The sequence below is a fragment of the Lagopus muta genome, chromosome 30, assembly GCF_023343835.1.
Source record: "Lagopus muta isolate bLagMut1 chromosome 30, bLagMut1 primary, whole genome shotgun sequence".
NCBI lineage: Eukaryota > Metazoa > Chordata > Aves > Galliformes > Phasianidae > Lagopus > Lagopus muta.
In genome coordinates this window covers 596,975-616,975 of record NC_064462.1, presented here as the reverse complement: position 1 = coordinate 616,975, position 20,001 = coordinate 596,975, and the positions used below count along the sequence as shown (strand labels likewise).

General features: G+C 48.5%; 2 protein-coding genes across 6 annotated transcripts in view; both read left to right on the top strand.

The window, feature by feature from the left end:
* The window catches only part of LOC125686015 (uncharacterized), a 130,630-nt gene extending 118,389 nt beyond the window's left edge, over positions 1-12,241 (top strand). For 3 of the 5 annotated variants that reach the window (XM_048929624.1, XM_048929622.1, XM_048929620.1), the window contains exon 4: positions 8,523-12,241. In XM_048929624.1, coding sequence (XP_048785581.1) covers positions 10,099-11,670 — 1,572 coding nt within the window. In that variant the 5' untranslated portion in view covers positions 8,523-10,098 and the 3' untranslated portion in view covers positions 11,671-12,241. Of the gene's footprint in view, positions 1-5,966; positions 6,307-8,421 lie in introns of all 5 variants that reach the window. The other 2 variants (XM_048929621.1, XM_048929623.1) reach the window with 2 other exon arrangements.
* LOC125685961 (uncharacterized) lies at positions 344-19,940 on the top strand. Its single transcript, XM_048929500.1, has 5 exons — positions 344-390; positions 647-1,244; positions 5,571-5,675; positions 19,227-19,292; positions 19,827-19,940. The coding sequence occupies exons 1-5, from the start codon at positions 344-346 to the stop codon at positions 19,860-19,862; spliced, it is 852 nt and encodes a 283-aa protein (XP_048785457.1). The 3' UTR covers positions 19,863-19,940.
* Positions 19,941-20,001: the final 61 nt, after the last annotated feature.

The following is a 20,001-nucleotide window of genomic DNA, read 5'->3' as shown; positions in this document are numbered from 1 at the left end:
CCAGCGTTCCTGTGACCTGCCATCAGCTGACGAGACAGAAGTAAGATCACCATGATCTTCCAAGCCACGAGATGGGCCAGGACACCACAAGAGGATTCACAGTACTTTAGATGGAGCCTCATGAAGGCAGAGTAGAGAAGGACGATTGCCTCCCTCGCCCTGCTGCCCACCGCTCTTTTGTTGCAGTCCAGAATACTGTTGGCTTTCTGGGCTGCCAGCACACACTGCTGACACAGGTAAAGCTTTTTGTCTCCCAGGGAAGCCCAAGACCTTCTTGGCAGGGCTGCTGTCGAGGAGTTCTCCCACCATTTGGCAGTTGTGCTCTGGAATCCTGCCTTCAGGCATGAAAGCCAGGGAAGCGTTGCTGGTGAAGACAGAGGCAAAGAAGCCGTGAGGTACATCAGCCCTCTCTGCTCCTGTGCTTATTAACACAACAGTAGGCCCGCACCACCCCTGTCTACTCCTTTACTTGTAAGGAAACTCTATCAGCTGGAGCCTTCACACTCCTCTGTGAGTATCAGGTCCATGTCAGGTGAAAGCAGCCAAAGCTGCCCTGACTGTCACAGCCCTGACCAGCTCCCTGTCGGCCAGTGTGAGACCCAGCTGAGCATCGCCTGTGTTTCCCCCCAGCAGCTGTGTGAAGAAGTTGGCTGAACTCAGTGGCCTGTTGTTCTGCTCGGCCAGAGAATGCCAGGGCAATTGCAGCTCCCATAGTCCAAGATAGTCCACTCTTCCAGTCCAAGAGGTTTCTAGAGTGTGTGGAAGATAGCTTCCTTACACAGCTGGTACGAGAGCCTACCAGGGGTGGTGCCCTGCTTGACCTGCTCTTTGCTAACAAAGAAGGTCTGGTAGGTGATGTGAAGGTTGGAGACTGTCTAGGGCAGAGCGACCATGAAATTGTAGAGTTCTCTATTCTTGGAGATGTCAGAAGGGTGACTACCAAAACTGCTATCTTGAACCTCAAGAGGGCGGACTTTGACCTGCTCAGGACGCTTGTAGCACGGGTCCCTTGGGAGTCGCTCCTTAAGGGTAAAGGGGTCCAGGAAGCCTGGACACTCCTCAAGATGGAAATCTTAAAGGCACAAAAACAGGCTGTCCCTGAATACTGTAAGGCGAGCCATAGGGGGAGAAGACCGGTGTGGATGAGCCGGGAATTACTGTCAAGACTCAGGAAGAAAAAGAGAGTCCATGTCCTATGGAAGAAGGGACAGGCTACTAGGGGAGATTACAAGGAAGTTGCTAAGGTATGCAGGGAGGAAGTCCGGAAGGCGAAAGCCCATCTTGAACTTACATTGGCCACTGCAATAAAGCAGAATAAGAAATCCTTTTACAAATATATCAGTGGCAAGAGAAAAACCAAGGATAATCTCTATCCTTTAATTGATGCGGCGGGGAATGTGACCACAGATGACAAGGAGAAGGCTGAGGTCCTCAACGCCTTCTTTACATCTGCCTTTAATAGTCAGACCAGCTATCTTCAGGGCACTTTGTGCCCTGATCTGGATATCTGGGCTGACACGCAGAATGTCTCCCCGGAGATCGAGGTGGAGACAGTTAGAGAGCTCCTCCTCCATCTGGACAGTCACAAGTCCATGGGACCGGATGGGCTTCATCCTAGGGTGCTGAGGGAGTTGGCGGGGGTGATTGCTAAGCCGCTCTCGGCTCTACCAGTGCTCCTGGTTGACTGGAGAGGTTCCAGAGGATTGGAGGCTTGCTGATGTGACGCCCATCTACAAGAAGGGCCGTAAGGAGGATCCGGGGAACTACAGGCCTGTCAGCCTGACATCAGTGCCAGGGAAGGTCATGGAACAAATCCTCCTGGGAGAGATCACACGGCTCGTGCGCGGCGTTCACGGGATCAGGCCTAGCCAGCATGGGTTCATGAAAGGCAGGTCGTGTTTGACCAACCTCATCTCCTTCTACGACTGGGTGACCAGACTGGTAGATGAGGGAAAGGCAGTTGATGTAGTCTACCTGGACTTCAGCAAAGCCTTTGACACGGTCTCTCACAGTATCCTTCTGCGGAGACTGGCTGCCCGTGGCTTGGACAGTTTTACCCTCCGTTGGATAAGGAACTGGCTGGAGGGCCATGCTCAACGGGTGGTGGTCAATGGAGTGAAGTCTAGCTGGAGACCTGTTACAAGTGGTGTCCCCCAAGGGTCGGTACTGGGGCCCATCCTGTGTAATATCTTCATTGACGACTTAGATGAAGGGATTGAGTGTACCCTGAGTAAGTTTGCAGATGACACCAAGTTGGGAGGTGGTGTCGATCTGCCTGAGGGCAGGGAGGCCCTGCAGAGGGATCTAGATAAGCTGGATCGCTGGGCTGAGGTGAATGGGGTGAGGTTTAACAAGGCCAAGTGTCGGGTTCTGCACTTTGGCCACAACAACCCCATGCAGCGTTACAGGCTTATGGATGAGTGGTTGGATGATTGTGAAGAGGAAAGGGACCTGGGGGTGTTGGTTGATGCTTGGCTGAACAGGAGCCGACAGTGTGCCCAGGTGGCCAAGAGGGCCAACGGCATCCTGGCCTGCATTAGAAATAGTGTGGCCAGCAGGAGCAGGGAGGTGATCATCCCCCTCTACTCAGCACTGGTGAGGCTGCACCTCGAGTACTGTGTTCAGTTTTGGGCCCCTCACTACAAGAAAGACATTGAGGCCCTGGAACGTGTCCAGAGAAGGGCAACGAAACTGGTGAGGGGTCTGGAGCACAAGTCTTATGAGGAGCGGCTGAGGGAGCTGGGATTGTTCAGTCTGGAGAAGAGGAGGCTCAGGGGAGACCTCACTGCACTCTACAACTTCCTGAAGGGAGGTTGTGGTACAAAAAGGTCTGGCCTCTTCTACCAGGCAAATAGTAGGACCCGAGGAAACGGCCAGAAGTTGTACCAGAGGAGGTTTAGGTTGGATATTAGGAGAAACTTTTTCTCTCAAAGGGTGGTCAGGCACTGGAATGGCTGCCCAGGGAGGTGGTGGAGTTGCCGTCCCTGGTAGTGTTCAAGAAGTGCCTGGATGAGGAGCAACGAGAGATGGTTTGGTGCTTGTGGTACTAATAGGAATGGGAGGGTGGTTGGACTAGATGATCTTGCAGGTCATTTCCAACCTTGTGATTCTGTGTGTGTGTGTGAAATAGGCAGCTGCTCATTGATCTGCAGACACCTCAGATTGCTGACAAAAGGCTTCTGCCTGCTCTCCTTGATCAAGCAGTTGGGAAGCAGCCTGATCAAGACCACGCAACAGTTAATGATGTTATCCTATAATAGCTCAACTGACCAAAATGAGAGAATCTTTTTCATGGTGTACTGCACGTGAGTCATAGGCTCTTTCACATCTGGTCACTTAAGGATACAGTTTGCAAAAGAATCCCTCGTTTTATCTCCATCTATCACTAGCTGTATCCAATAAAGTCCTGCAAGAAGACACAAAAGCTGGGACAAGCTTGCTGATAACTGCTGAGGACACGCAGGAATGTCCATGACACAACAGCCACTGCAGTCAAGGAAGATCTAGAAAATACAGGTGATAAAGGAGAAGAGAAAGAAATAAGCTTAGTCATGCTCCAGTGGCACACGACTCCACTTGTTCGGCTAAATCCCTTTATAGGCTGCCCCCATTATGCACAGCAGGGACAGCTTCGGTTGTCCCAGATGTGGATATCTACTGACAGTGCAGGTGTTGTTGGACAAGGGAATGTCCTGCCACGCTCTGGGAGTAACAGCCTACATTTCAACAGATATTTGCATCTGCACAGCTCCTTCCTATCCTTAATCTCCACATGTGAGCATTAGTGGCTCACAAATTAGCAGTAGTGAGGTACCTCACAGGGAGGTGTCTATGTTGTGGACATCTGATCTGAGGCAAGAGGAACTGAGGGGAGTATTGGGAGGGGGGACAGAGGATCAGAATGGGGGAATAAGGAGGGGAGGGATGAGGTGAGGGTGGGGAAGGGACCCGGGAGTAAAAATGGAGAACTGGGTGGGAGGCGGGGGGGGGGGGGGGGTTGAAAAGGAATGGGGGAACTGGAGTTGGGGGGGCTCTAAAGGTCAGTGTTGGGGGGGATTGGGGGGACAGTGTGACCCTGGGGGTCAGAAAGAGGGACTGGGGGAGTTTATGGCCGAACCGTGGAGGGGAACGAGGCAGCGATGTAGCCTGGATTGGGGGGGGACGGGGACACAGCGCACCTCCCCACACCGAGCAGAGGCCCCGAACACCACAGAGGCCCCACGGGGCCAACGCAGAGCGGCCCCCGCCCCGGTGCCCCCGCGAACACCCACTTGTAGAAGCTGAAGCGGCGCTCGGAGCCCGGAGCTGCCCTGCGGCGTTGGAGCATCGCGCGGCCCCGCACTACCTCCTCACGGCCGGCTCGGCCTCGCGGCGCAGGGTGATGACGTCACACGGCCCCAACGCGCCGCTCCAGTAACCGCCCTCAGCGCGGGCAGAAAGTAACCGAGCTTTTATTCTCATTATTGCTACTAAAAATCTCTGCTGTCTTTTGCGAATTGCCGTAAATTTCCACTCGGCACACGCAGGTGCGTTCTGCGTTTCCCCAGTTGCTCCGCGCCTCCAATCTGGCACGGCCGAAGGCTTTGCGGGGCTCCTCCTGCTGATACAAAGCGGGAAGCGCCGCGGCACATCCGCACGGCTCCCTTTGCCAGCCACAGAACCCCGGCTTGCTCTGCTCCGCTCCCTGGGCTGCCGTGGGACGCCAGAGCGGCGCTGCTGATGGGGGAAGGCAGCTGCACTCCTCCCTCCCGCCAGCAGTCGTCCCTCCACACCCGCAGGAGGACGGTTTCCCTCCCAGCAGCCCACCGCACGCACTGGCCGTACCTGCGCGTGGAAGGTGTGGGCGATCTCTCCGTCCACATCGTAAACAACCAACCCCAGGAGAGTTTCACCTTCATCCTCATCTGCTCCCTCAAAGACAAGAGATGACGGCAGTCACACTTAGGCAGGCCGTGCGAAAAAGAACATGCAGAGGCCAAAGGTGGGAGCCCCTCTCCCCCACATCAGCTCTGGCAGGATTGGAGCACAAAGGAGGGTGAGCCTGAGTCAGGGCACCTGGAGCAATTGCTCCCAGCTGCTCGGCCATGAAGAGGGGCTCAATGGGGTTTTATGGGGCTCTGTGGCAAAGCTTTTCCTCGGGGCTTTCCTCCTGAAGAAGCAGTGGGCAGAGACTTACTGAGACAGCAAACTCTTTGGGGGCACTGCTGACTTCCCCAGAGGGAGAAACTGCCTTGGAGATGTGCCAGGCGGTGAAAGCCATGGGCTGGAGATGCTGATTCTGAAGGTGCTTGTGCTGGAGCTTGAATTTCAGCCTGCAGATAGCTGGCTGTGGTGGTTGGTGATGCCCGCAGCACATGGCGTAGGGGGCTTGCATAGGAGCTGAGGAGGCATGAGAGGGTCGACACCCTCCAGTTCCTGGGAGGTCCCAAATGTCCTTGGGCAACGGAGGGGGTGACAGTGGATGTGGGTGGCTGGGACAGCAGACTTTGCCTGAGCTCAGGATTGGAGTAACTCAGTTCCCGATGAGAGCACATCACATCCAATCCTACTGTCCTGCTTTCTTTCTAAAGGAACTGACCAAGAAACTGAGCAGGATGCACTGCAGGAAGGCAGCCATCCCACCCTGCCGGTCTCGGACAGTGGAACGCAGGCAGCGTCAACAGCTGGCACGCCAGGTAATTTCTGTGCTGCGTAATTTCATCCAGCATCACTAACCAGGTCAGCAACCTTGCACACCAGGTCAGCAGCCAAACCTGAGCGTGTGGGCACAGAGCACGTGTCAAAGAAGCCAGGGACGGCCCTGTGAAAATGGCTGACCTCAGTGGGGTGTGGAGAGTTGTTCCAGCGGCGTGCCAGAGGGGGGACGTGCAGACCTCTGTGACGCTGCTCAGCTCCCACCACTCGCAGTTCCCAGAGAGTTGTGTAGCAGGTGAAGGGACTGTGGGACATTGTCTCGTTTCTTCCAGGCATGAATGCAGGAAAGCACAGAGGCTGCTGTTCACAAATCTGAGCAGAAGTGCCACGTCACAGCCATGGTAATGTTCTCAGCTGTGCTGCTGTCTGCATGCTGCTGGCCTGTGGTGCTGTGATGTGGATGTGCCAGAAATACCTGGGAGTTGGCTTTTCCCCAAAACACCCGATTGCTGCACTTGGCAATGAAGCATCTGTAGTGCCAGGATCCTGGACGGCCAGATCAGCTGCTGGCAGCGCACTGCCAGGACTAACAGCTCAGATTTATCTGAAGATGAAATTGCTAACCGGAGATACGGATTGTTGTACCAGGAAATGGAGGCTGATAAAGCAGAGGTACCTACCCCAGTGTGTAGCCTAGTCTAGACAAAGAGTTCCTTAGGTCAAGCATAACCTTGTCGTTTAAAACCAGTCCATCTGTGTGTTTCCTGCTACCCCTCCTAAGTCCTTGCAATTTTTTCTTGGAAAGTTGTCATGCAGCTGTTCATAGTGTGGTGCCCTTCAGTCATGTAATGAAGCAGGCTGGCAGAAATGCATTTCAGGAAGGTGAATGAAGCTTCACACTGTGAAGGCACACGGTGTCTCACAGCTTTTGTACTTTACATGTATAATTTAAAATGCATTTCCAGTCTTTTCTTCTTTCTTTTTATAAAAATACTGAAGTCACTGCGCTTTTTTTATTGGTTTTGGTGTTCTCTTTAAGCCTGTAAAATCTGTTATCGAATTGCACTGTCATCAAGTATCTTTCTGCCTTGCCCTTCCTTTTGTTATTTCTTTTGTTTTATGTCTGGCCTATTTTTATTTTGCAAATAGAAATGTTTTCCCCATGTTCTTGTTTACTAAACAAATGATGACTTGTTCTGATCTTCACTTCTACTTGGGCATCCAGCACGGCATTTAATGGATTTGCACAGGTTAGAAACAAGCAAATTTTGAGTGTTTTCTTCTGTTTTGTTGGGAGGAGATTAAGACTGGCTGTACAGTTTTGAAAACTCTGCTCTGCAGACCAGCTACACAGTAATGTCCTGCTGACACGAATCCTGAACTTGTCTGCCCTCAGAAAGTCTTCCTGGATGTTCCTAGAAGGCTGCTAATATTCTTGGCGCTCTTGGCCTAGCTGAATTTAATTGGAAAACTCCCACTAGCTTAGCAGGACTGTCTTCTTATTTTCCAAATGAAAGAACTGGATTCGTATTTTTCTTTCTCTCTTTTTTGGATTTTTCTAACAATCTCAAAATCCTGTTGTACAATCAATGGATATTAAGATGTTATAATCACAAAAGAACAAGAGAGTGAGGCAAAGTAGACTAAGATAACAAGAGAGAATAAACGGAAGGCTTACCCGCATGCTAGGCTCACTTACAAAACCCCCAGAAGAGGGGATCTCCAGAAGAGATCCTTCCCCACTGGCAGCCAGCTCTTCAATAGGTCTAGGAGGGGTGGAGCCAGGCAGCACAGGTGGATTGCCTTCACTGTGCTCCTCTGGCTGACTCGTGGCTCGTCTCCGGTGATCAATCAGAGGTTCAGGCTGTGACTCAGCAGTTCCCAAACACCTGTGAAGCATGGCTTCCTCACAGCTTTCACGCCTGTTCAGTGACTCTGTGTATTTATGCATTTATACATGAAATGACTTTATTTGTTTCTGCAATGTTGTTTTCACCTATCGTATGTTTTAGTCTGGGAGTTCAATCTGAGTTGTTTATTTAGTGCTGTGATAATGCTGAGGATCTGCTCGAGGCACTGCAGCAGTGCAGTGCACGCTTACGTCTCAAACCCCAGGGCCCCCATCCCAAGTGATAATGCAGATAATCTGGGGCCTTCTTAAATTCCAGCACCTTTCAGAGGCTGGCTTACCCACAGCATGCTCTGCACACCACTGTTTACATATGCACACAAAAAAGCTGGGCATCTGCAAGGCTGAAAACGAGTCTTTCAGTGCTTATTAATTTTGCTCCAGGCCTTTGACATTAGTAAAGTATTCAGAAGGAAGGGCTAAAATACAAAGCTGCCACCACTTTCTCTAGTTAATGCATGCGAAGCTTCACCTCTCTAATTCCTGAGCAGTGTGCGCTGTGCAAATAAAAGCCCAGAGTCCAGAGGATGTGTAAGGAGCTCCGAGCTCTGCACTCCCTGTGCAGTGCAGTCTGGCAAAATCAACTTCTGGCATTCGCTGTTCAGAAGTGCAGTGTGCCTGAAGCAAAGTCCTTGCAATTCGCTTCTATTCAGTGAAGGATTCTTCACCTGTTTGAACAACTTGAAACATTTTAGAGTCGTGGAACACTTTTGAAAAAGGAAGGTCTTTAATATTGACATTCATGCCTGTTTAGATTATCGATTTTCCATCCAAGCTCAGCTATTGGTGGTTATGCCTGAGTAAGCCATAAAAATCAGGTCTTTACTGGATACATCCCATGCCAAATATTGTTGCTGTGTTGTTTTTATTTTCTATAGGTAGGATGCCGCTGCATTTACAGTGCAATCAAATGAGAATGTGACAGAGACTCTGTAAGTGGTGGATTTGGCTTCTTTTCTAAATGGTGTGTAAAAAAAAGGGTACTGTTTTTTGCTTTGTACAAAAATATTTGCTCCTTTGTACAAAAACATGGGTGTTTTCCATCCTCTAAATCATTAAATCTTGACCTGAAAGAATAGGTGGGTATACCATTGCAGCTGTAAATCTGTACTTTCTGAAAGTCTTTCACTAGGATAGCACTGCAAAAAAGGAAAAACAGGATGCCTAGATACTTTTAGTTTATGAAGGTACAGCCAGTTTACTTATTTATTGCACTTCAGAAAATCAAGAATGAGTGCTTTGGTCCAGGGTACAGCAGGAAGTGCTCACATGTGCTGTTGGTACACATACCTCTAATATCACTGCAGCTTTATCTATCTTCCACATTTTAGTAGGTACCATCTTTTAAGGGGGGGAATACTGTTGAAAGCGATCATGCTTTGGTGGTTTCTGGGCTCCTCTTGCTGAATCCAGTTAGCCTGAATGAAGGATATGGAGTGGCAGCATTGCTGGGTGAACGCTGCCGTTACTGAGAGCAGAAGAGTGATTCTGTCTGTTGATGTGCCTTTGGTCACTGAGCACCGTGAGAGCATTCTGAGTATTTGTGTTTCTAGTTCAGATGGCAGGTAGCCTAAAGACTGCTTGTGCACAAGTGACTCAGAGCACATCGGTGCCATCTGCATTCTAACACATTACCTCTGATTTTAAGCCTGAAAGTTCCTTCCAGTATTAAGGCCCAGGAAACTCATTAGCCATCTGACCTGGGACAGATCTGCCTTTTGTTTCTCATTACAATTATCCCACAGGACAGACTTCTGCACAGTGTGGTGTAATATAATGAACATTTCTTTATTCTTTGCCAAATCCTGAAGGTGGTGCTTAGGCAGATTTCTCTATACCTCACTAAAAACAAGCCTGCTAAAGGAATAGATGAGGAAAGAATTGAAAGGACGTGTTTTGGTGTGGAGGTGGGTTTTTCTGTTTGGTTTTGTTTTGTTGTTGTTTTCTGACAAATGTCAGGGAGCAGATTTTCGTATTTTGAAGAATTTCAGAGATGTCTCTTCATTACAGAAGGCCTTCTGACCAGCTGCATCTTATCAACTGCAAAGCAGCTGCGTAGATTTGAGGTTCATGTTATGCTGAGCAATGTGTTCATGGCAAATTGATCTACTGGGGTTATTTAATCTGGCTGAGTCAGCCATCTTTATAGCTGGAATATGCTGAGCACAGCTTGCAGCTCTCTCCTTTAGCTGTGTGTGTTTGTGTATGGCAACTGCTGAGTCACGGCCTGAACCTCTGATTAATCACCTGAGGTGAGCCATGAGTCAGCCAGAGGAGCACAGGTGAAGGCAATTCACCTGTGCTGCCGGAAGGGGTGGAGCCAGGCTGCACCCCTCCTGGACCTATTTAAGAGCTGGCTACCAGAGGGGAAGGATCTCTTCTGGAGATCCTCCTCTTTGATATCTTCTAGTGAGCTCAACCCAAGGGTAAGCTCTTCTACTTATTCTCTTTTGTGATCCCTGTTTGCTTTGCCTTACTCTTTTGATTATATTGCAATTATAACATCTTGGTTATACACTTGGCGAGCCAGGCAGGCTGAATATACTAAAATTAACATGTCTTTCCTGTGGAATTTCTATAAATGGGTCAAGGGGGAGAACAATACTCCCCTGGAGAAAATGATTCCAGGGCAGATCCCAGGGTTTGAGGGATCGCCCTATTACGAGTTAGCTGCCATCATTGAAAAATGGGGTCCCTTACGTGTTATGGGCAATCTCTCCCCATATCGCATGGCAGACTATTTTCAAGGACTTGGCAAGGACATTCTCATTACCAAAGAAAGACAATTGGCTGCCTCCATGGTGGCATGGCCACTATTAACCGCTTTAAATCATGCGGACTCAAGAAATAATACTTTAGAAACTGAAAATCAGCTTTTGAAAGATCGCATTGAAAAGTTAGAGCACGAACTTGGCGTTTTAACGGGGAAGAAGCCAATTCTACATCTTCCTGTAAGCCAAATTCGTAATATTTCAATAAATGATGACCAGGCTCCTGAATCAACAGACTTCGTTGATCAGGACAACAAGAAATCCAAATCAGACCTTGAATGTCCAATTCAAACTGATCCATTGGAGGTCCGTCCTGTGATAACCCAAAAAACAAAAAAAGTACAGGACAGACCGGCAGGGGTGCCGCCTGATCAATGGCCCCCTGCCCAGACTCATTTACATGTGACAGCTCGGCCATACACAGCAACAGAATTAATGGACTTAGTACAACGATTTCGGCAGAAGCCCAGAGAAAGTGTGCCGGCTTGGTTATTGAGACTGTGGGATTCTGGGGCAGAAAGTGTCGTGGTGAATGGCCCAGAAATATTTAAGTTGGCCACCATGACTGTCCATCCTGCTCTTAGGCAAAGGTTATACGTGGGCAATCAATATCGTGATGAAAACCATTCCATACTAGAATGGTTAATGGCGGCCTGCCGTATGGTATGGCCGAATAAATCAGACATACCGTTACATACAGGTATGTGGTCCTCCATGGAGGACCTTCAGAACTATATCCGTGAACTGGGTGTAAGAGAGGCCATCTATGAAGATACATTTGATGGCCCTGATATGGTTAAATTTTCGGCAGGGATGAGAGATTTAATTCTACAGCAAGCTCCCTCCCATCTGTACGGCACCCTAGTTTCGATATTAAATCCCCTTGTAGCATCAGAAGCCGTAGTCCAGCAGGCTGCCCAGTTAGTTGCCGATTTGGGAGAAACAGAACGCCTGCGGACTAGGCGCAATATTCGGTTTTTGGAGGAAGCAGAGGTCCTGCCGGTAAATAAAACCAGAATGCCGGCTACTCGAGCTCCTCGATCGGGACCCATAAGGGTATCCCGAAAACAAATGTTTAATGATTTAATTCGGGCTGGGGTCCAATTTGCTAAGATCGACCGCCAGCCCAACCACGTCCTTCTCCAGCTCTGGAGACAACTAAAGGACAATCAAAAATTCCAGAGCTACCCTAAGAAATCAAGGGTAAGAGCTATAGAGAGGGTTCCAACAACAACATGGAACCTAGAAGATTTTATTATTCCTAACAGGAAAAAGAAGCCACCTCAGGTGTCTCGGGCCACAATGCCTGAGCCATCAGAAGCAAAAGAACTGGCCCTAGCACAATTCATGCAGTGACGAGGGGTGTTAGTCCCCGTAGGGCCTCCAGACGGGACCGGAGGCCCTATGTAGAATTAACAATTTATTGGTCCCGAAAAAATATTCAGAGAGTTATGGCATTAGTGGATACTGGAGCAGAAACATCAATTATCTATGGAGATCCAGGAAAATTTCATGGCGACAGAGTGATGATTGGTGGTTTTGGGGGACAGACTATTCCTGTCACCCAAACATGGTTAAAATTGGGGGTTGGGCGTCTCCCACCCCGGGAGTACAAGGTGTCTATTGCCCCAGTCCAAGAATACATCCTGGGCATAGACATTCTATGGGGTCTGGCTCTCCAAACAACTGTGGGAGAGTTCAGACTTCGACAAAGATGTATCAGTATCCGGGCGGTGCAGGCAATATTAAGAGGCCATGCGAAACATGAGCCTGTTTGCCTGCCGAAACCGCGCCAGATTACTAATGTTAGACAGTATAGACTCCCGGGTGGGCAAGATGAAATATCGAGAACGGTGCAGGAATTAGAAAAAGTGGGCATTATAAGACCTGCACACAGCCCGTATAACTCCCCCATATGGCCAGTGCGAAAGTCGGATGGCACATGGAGGATGACAGTAGATTACAGAGAATTAAATAAGGTCACGCCGCCTATTCATGCGGCCGTACCCAATATTGCTTCCCTAATGGACACATTGAGTAGGGAGATAAAAACCTATCATTGTGTCCTAGATCTAGCAAATGCATTCTTCAGTATCCCAATTGCTGAGGAATCGCAAGATCAGTTTGCGTTTACGTGGGGAGGCAGGCAGTGGACCTTTCAGGTCCTGCCACAGGGGTACGTGCATTCACCAACGTATTGTCATAATCTAGTGGCGCGTGACCTGGCTGACTGGAGAAAACCTGATGATGTTAACCTATATCATTATATTGATGATCTCCTGTTGACATCCGACTCACTGGAGGTAGTTGGACAGGCAGCTGATTCATTAACTGCCTATTTGCAACAAAGGGGATGGGCTATAAATCCCCAAAAGGTGCAAGGTCCAGGCCTGTCCGTAAAATTCCTGGGGGTGGTTTGGTCAGGAAAGACCAAAGTGCTACCCAGTGCTGTTATAGATAAGGTTCAGGCATTTCCAGTCCCTACAACATCAAAGCAGCTGCAAGAGTTTCTAGGTATATTGGGTTATTGGCGTTCCTTTATACCTCACCTAGCGCAGCTGCTAAGGCCATTATACAGACTCACAAAAAAGGGGCAGCTATGGGACTGGGGGAAAACCGAACAGGATGCTTTCCAACAAGCAAAACTGGCAGTTAAACAAGCTCAGGCATTGGGTATATTCGATCCTACCCTCCCAGCCGAGTTGGACGTTCATGTTACTCAAGACGGCTTCGGTTGGGGCCTGTGGCAGCGCCAGAGTTCTGTTCGGATCCCCATTGGTTTCTGGTCTCAGGTTTGGCACGGAGCAGAAGAAAGATACAGTATGATTGAAAAACAGTTATTGGCTGCCTATTCGGCATTACAGGCAGTAGAGCCAATAACTCAGACAGCTGCAGTTATAGTCAAGACCACTCTGCCAATTCAGGGGTGGGTGAAGGATCTGACCCACCTTCCTAAGACAGGGGTGGCCCAAGCACAAACAGTGGCACGATGGGTCGCCTATCTCAGCCAAAGGAGCAGTCTGTCTTCATCCCCCTTGAAAGAAGAACTTCAGAAGATCGTAGGCCCAGTTACATATCACAGTGATGCACCAAAAGAAATACTGGTCGCTCCACCAGAGAAGAGTCCCGTTCACGAGGGAAAATATCCTATCCCTGAAGATGCCTGGTACACAGATGGGTCCAGCAAGGGCAACCCGAGCAAGTGGAGAGCAATAGCATACCATCCTTCCACCGAGACAATCTGGTTCGATGAGGGGGATGGTCAGAGCAGCCAATGGGCAGAACTGCGAGCCGTGTGGATGGTTATAACCAAGGAACCCGGTGATGGTATCCTGAACATCTGCACAGATAGTTGGGCTGTGTACCGGGGGCTCACTCTCTGGATTGCACAGTGGGCCACCCAGGAATGGACTATCCACGCCCGACCGATCTGGGGCAAAGACATGTGGTTAGATATATGGAATACGGTCAAACACAGGACTGTACGTGTCTACCATGTTTCTGGTCATCAGCCCCTACAGTCACCGGGAAACGATGAAGCCGACACATTGGCCCGAGTTCGATGGATTGAGAATTCACCATCTGAGAACATCGCCCGCTGGCTACATCAGAAGCTACGGCATGCTGGACAAAAGACAATGTGGGCAGCTGCTAAAGCATGGGGACTGCCCATACAACTATCTGATATCGTCCAGGCATGCCAGGATTGCGACGCTTGCTCCAAGATGAGACCGAGATCGTTGCCCGAAACAACAGCCCATCTTGCTAGGGGACACAATCCTCTCCAGCGATGGCAGGTCGATTACATCGGGCCCCTTCCTCGTTCCGAAGGGGCAAGATATGCCCTGACCTGTGTCGACACTGCAAGTGGGCTACTGCAGGCCTATCCAGTACCGAAAGCAAACCAGGCATATACCATCAAGGCACTCACTAAACTGATGTCTGCCTACGGGACACCTCAAGTCATCGAGAGCGACCAAGGGACTCATTTTACTGGTGCAACGATACAGCGCTGGGCAGAAGAAAATAACATCGAATGGCGATTCCACCTGCCATATAATCCAACAGGGGCAGGCCTCATCGAACGTTATAATGGTATTCTTAAGGCTGCCCTGAAGACAGACTCCCAGTCCTTGCAGGAGTGGACAAAAAGACTGTATGAAACCCTGCGGGACCTGAATGAAAGACCTCGAGATGGCAGACCCAGTGCCCTGAGAATGTTGCAGACGACATGGGCCACCCCGCTTAGGATCCAAATTACGGGCACTGATCATCAGGTAAGACCCCAAATTGGTAATGAAAATAATCTTCTGCTCCCTGCCCCTGAAAACTTAGAGCCAGGTACCCATAAAATAAAATGGCCCTGGAAGGTGCAGGTAGGACCCAAGTGGTGTGGCCTACTTGCACCTTGGGGGAGACTATTGGAGGTGGGAGGCTCAGTAGTCCCTCCAGTAATAGGTACATGGCCTACTGATGTTATGGTCAACACTCCGATCTTTATTGCTAAAGGGACCCCCATTATGTCCCTGTGGCAGATCAGGGCACCTCCTTTGGTGCCTGATATCGTTATGCAGCCGCAGATATCCGGCAAAAAGGTGTGGTACAGGCGGCCAGGACGTGCCCCAGTACAAGCGGAAGTGTTGACCCAAGACAGAAATACGGCCTGTATCTTGCCCTGGAGAGCAGACCTTCCCCTCCTGGTACCTGTAAAACATCTGTATTACTCCCCGTGAGTCTGTGAGCCTTCAGGACCACCGGAAGGAACAAAATGCCATCAAGCGTTCCAGTGTTGCTGTCAGATCACGTACAACACCCGGTGATGGTCTGCATGGGACTGATGGAACATAGAATGGACTTGCACCTCAGGACCTCATGCCTCCAGGCACATCATCGAGCACTGGCCCATAGAAGAGTATGGACATCCACTAATCATCACTTGTCTTGAACTGTACCAACATACGTCGCGATAAAATTGTATAAGCGTCGCGATATACCGGATCTCTGTATTAGGGAAAGCTTACCCTTTTGTTAACCTGATCATTGGTTCACGCCGTGAAGGGGTGGAGTGTATGGCAACTGCTGAGTCACGGCCTGAACCTCTGATTGATCACCTGAGGTGAGCCATGAGTCAGCCAGAGGAGCACAGGTGAAGGCAATTCACCTGTGCTACCGGAAGGGGTGGAGCCAGGCTCCACCCCTCCTGGACCTTTTAAGAGCTGGCTACCAGAGGGGAAGGATCTCTTCTGGAGATCCTCCTCTTTGATATCTTCTAGTGAGCTCAACCCAAGGGTAAGCTCTTCTACTTATTCTCTTTTGTGATCCCTGTTTGCTTTGCCTTACTCTTTTGATTATATTGCAATTATAACATCTTGGTTATACAGTTTGCAAGGCTTTGTCCCCAGCAGAAATAGCACTTCTGCTGTTTTGCTGCAGGACCAAACATCTTGCAGGACTGGTGATGTTTACCAGATACGCTTCCTAAAGAATAAGCATAGGCCAGAATTGTAGAGGGTAAGAATTGCAGAAGAAGCGTGGCCCATAAACGGAAGCTTTGTAGGTGACTGAGGTCTCAGGATGCAATAAGCATTAAAAGAAACTAGGGATGACTTTTTTCACTCAGAAGGTGGTGAGGTACTGGAACAGGCTGCCTGGAAAAGCTCTGGATGCCTCTGGTCCTGATCATCCTGATCTAATGGTGACCCATAGAAGGGGGATTGGAACTGAATGGTCTTTAGGTGCCTTGCAATTTGAGCCATTCTATGATTCTATGATGTTCAATGTCAGAATTCGTGCAGTTAGTACTTGCCTATGTGAAAACGGAGTCTGCAACGTGTTTCTTACTTTCAGCAGAGAAGGGATCTTTTTGTCTGAGAACTAGTGGAATTAGGGGGATAGGGGATAATTTCAAAAATCCTGTTTGAAATCATACTTTGGGACACTCCTCACTTTGCCCTCACTTTCTAGAGCATTTCTGAGCAAACTGAGTACTTCTCCCCCACTTCTGCTGCTGCTTTCAATAACTCAGGAAGCTAGCACTCTCTTTCCTTGCAAGGGAGGGATGTAGGGCTGACTCAGTTTCTGTGCAGGACACTGAGAATGAAGATGCTCTGTAGGTGATCATTGGTAATGTAAGGCTGTCCTCTTCCTGGCAAAGCCATTGGCACTGAGTCTGCTAGGAGTGAAGCAGCACTGTAATGCCAGGCAGAGCTCCCATTCCCTTCTTCCCTCCCCACCATCATGAGCTCCTCAACAAATTTTCCACTGTTTACTTAGAAATCCGTAAAACAAAAGACTGAGGCTGAAGAAGCTCCACCTGGGGAAGTCAAGGTGGAGGAAACCTCTGCTGCTGCTGTTGTGGGAAAGGAGGCCATCCCTGCTGAGCCAGATGAGCCAACAGAGCAGGCTGTGCTGAGTGATCTGTCCCCCATGTCCATCTCCCAGCCTCATCTGGGCCATCTCTCATCACAGTGAGTGTGCCTGCTGTATTCCAGCCATCCCCTCCGTTCCTCATCATGGCTGGTTTTGTCAGCGTCCAGCTGTGTCACAGCATGCCTCTCCAGCAACAGTTGCTCCTGTTGGTCCCAAAATGTCATTCCTTTTAAGACTGGCATTTTAGCTGGAAGTTCACCTGCATGGTCTTACAGGCAGTCAGAGGTCAGTGCAGAGCATCAACAAAAGGTTTTCAGATATGTAGATACTCTAGCCTTGCATGGATCTTGCTGTGGAGCTGATTGTGTTTCACATTCCTGCTAGGGGCAATGGCTCAGGCACTGCAAGCCTGATTGTGACATTTATTAACAGAGGGGAACAGCGTTAGGAAAGCGTACAAACAGAAGTGAAGAGTGGCTTGGAAATGGTCTGAAGCTCTACTCAACCAGTGTCAGGTTGGTTGTGTGCTGGTGGTGTTGGACCACTGCAGAAGCCACTCATGATACCACGCAAACTGTGTGCAGCAGAAGGCTCTGGAGTACAGCTGTAGTTTAAAGGACTTCTCAAGGACAGAGAGATGATTTTGCCTGGATAGTTGCAACTGTGTCACTGGATCAAAAACTGGTATCAAATGTGCATGAAATGAAAAGGCAGGCTGAGCTTTAGTTGCAGCACCTGCCTGGTTATCATTTCTCCCTTGCTCCTATCTTCCTAACAGGGTAAAAAGAATTTGCTGTAGATGGAAATAGGGACAGTTTTCTGCGTGCTGTTCTGGAAAACTTTGAGAGAGAGGGAGGATGATCCCTGTCCTTGTCAAATCCTTCCTATTTGCTCTGGATTCCTATCTGTGAGAGCAGCATCGTAACGGTAGAGGAAAGCAATGCCAGTGTGTTCCCTAGAATTATGAATTGGACTTGATTCTAATTAAATCATGAATATTGACTGTGTTTAATTTTAATTTACTCCTTGTTCATGTCTATAGCAAACCCTAGAGCGAGTGACCTCAGCATCATCTTCTTATAATAACAGACACAAAGAAAGGCCCCATGGTCTGCAGAGATCAGGCTTTTCCCCATGCGTGTTTTCTTTTGAGTTGATCTAAATCACTGTAATAACTTGTCCACTCTATAGCAAAGCAAACAATGAAACTGCCTATCTGAAGCACGTTGTTCCAACAGACTGTTGTCCAAAATCCTCCATGGCTAGGCAGAGTAAATGTGACGGTTTGGAATAAAGAAGAAAGAAAGGATGGCGAGTAGAGGAAGGATGGGACATCAGTCATTGGTCAGGAGGTCTCTTCTGGTACTCACTCTACTGAGTGGCAGTAAGTAAAGTGAAGATCAGGTATCAGAGAAGCTTATTTCTGTACGGTTTGAGTTTGTTTTTTCTGTAAGGATTTCAGGAAGGAAAGAAAAATTGTGACGGAAATATTTTTTTCTAAAAGGAAGCCAACTGCTTTTCTTGTACGAAGACAAAGCTCCAAAATCTTCATTGTCTGAGCTGCTAATTAGATGGCAGGCTGGGGTGCAGCACCACTCATCCGCTCACTGGCTCTGTCCTGTGACCTGTTTTGCTGCCTCACCATCACTGAGGCATTCTCAGTCCGTGTTCTTTCATGCTCCAAATGGCTGCAGAGCTTTTGGAGAGGAAGACAGTGAGAGATGGGCAAGAGAGTGGCAATCCAGGAGGAAGTCATAGGCATTAAATAGAAGTCAGACAGTTCCAACTGGGTTTATTTTCATTTTCTGTTACCTTTAGAATACAAAGTTGTCTTTACCAATTTGGAAGAGATGTCTAGGAAAACGAGCTCAGTACTGATTTCTTAAAAATCGAGAAGTAGAATTATTCTTCATTTGGCTCTGAGGGGCAATGATTCCAGGAATTGCTTTCCAGGACTGGCAAAGGAGAGTCTTGAACATCAGGATTAACAACAGCCGTGATCAAAGCTGAGGACATTTCACTGAGATGCAGAATATGAAAGCACGTCATTTGTCAGCAGCAGTTCAGCGTTCATTCACTTTATGAGTGATGAGTTACTTAAAAGTGGAGTGGTAAAATGTTAATAATATCTTTCTGATAGGAATCTTTTATTGATTTTAGTAATTGCAAGTTTGTGGTGACAGCCCCTATTCAGCACAATTTCTCTGTGATGAATTTAGTGTCAAGCCCCGTTAATTGGTAGAATGTATGGCAGTCATTAGTTGTTGCAGGAGCTTTGAGTCAATTTTCTGGTAGGGCTCTCATTTAAACTAGGAGGGGTAGTGCAGAGAACAGGGTACAATTCCCTGCTCAGGAGTTTTGGGTTCTGTTACTTACAGTTTCGTAATCAGCCTGAAGTGCATTGCCAAACACTTCATTCCCAGAGCTCATCTTAATTGCTGCATAGAATCTTACTACATGTCCTTGTTGTGATCCATCGGTGCCACAGAACAAATAAATTTCTGTTAGGTGCTGGCAACCATTGATTCTTATTTTGGTTGCAGGGAACAAAATTCTTCACAGTGAAAGGGACAGAATCACCACGTGCTGCAGAAGAGCTGAAGCGAATGGTAAGAAGTCCTTCTTGCGTGGACTTTTGCCCACAGAAACTGTTTTGTTTTTTCTTCCCGTAGTATGCAAAATCCAAAGGATGCAGTCTAAAAGATATGGTTTATTAACCACTGATTGATTTCAGTTTCAAATAATAATATCCCTCTCACCACATCAATTTTTCAAAGTCAGGCAAAGATGACAAGTGTACAGAACAAAGAGAAATCGTAGCAAGTCTTGTTATTTTGTTGTCCTATCTGTGAAATGCTGCACCCAGAGTTCACAGCATTACTCAGAGATCAGCTGTTTTGACTTCCAGATGCTCCTTGGTTTGGAAAGAGCCTTTTTGTGCTTTGGGTCTGATGCTTGCCTGGACTTTAATATTCTCTCATTCCATCAGTCAGACACTCAGCTAAACGCAGTGATTTTCAAAGCTTTGTGTAGGCACATGTGAAACTGCCAGCTGGAAGCTCTCTCAGACACTGAACAGTGACAGAGGCCAAGAAAGAGCCTTCAGCTTAGAGATGTGTAATGATGGCTGAATCCCACCGTAGGTACAACTCATGGCACCCAAACTGCAGACTGTATGATCTGGGAGAGCAGTGCAAAGAAGAGTGGTCAGCTGTGTCCGAAAGCTGAGCATGGAGCCAAGTACAGGTACAGCACTGGAGTATGAGGCCTTTTAAAGGTAAAATATTTCTTTCAAAAATGGGGGAGAACTGACGTAGA

Bases quoted from the DNA above. Each gene is read 5' to 3' on its own strand.
- LOC125685961 (XM_048929500.1), top strand. From the start codon at position 344: ATGAAAGCCAGGGAAGCGTTGCTGGTGAAGACAGAGGCAAAGAAGCC. The intron at 391-646 runs GTGAGGTACATC...TGTGTGAAGAAG, and splicing joins AAGACAGAGGCAAAGAAGCC to TTGGCTGAACTCAGTGGCCT. The intron at 5,676-19,226 runs GTAATTTCTGTG...TTTTGGTTGCAG, and splicing joins GTCAACAGCTGGCACGCCAG to GGAACAAAATTCTTCACAGT.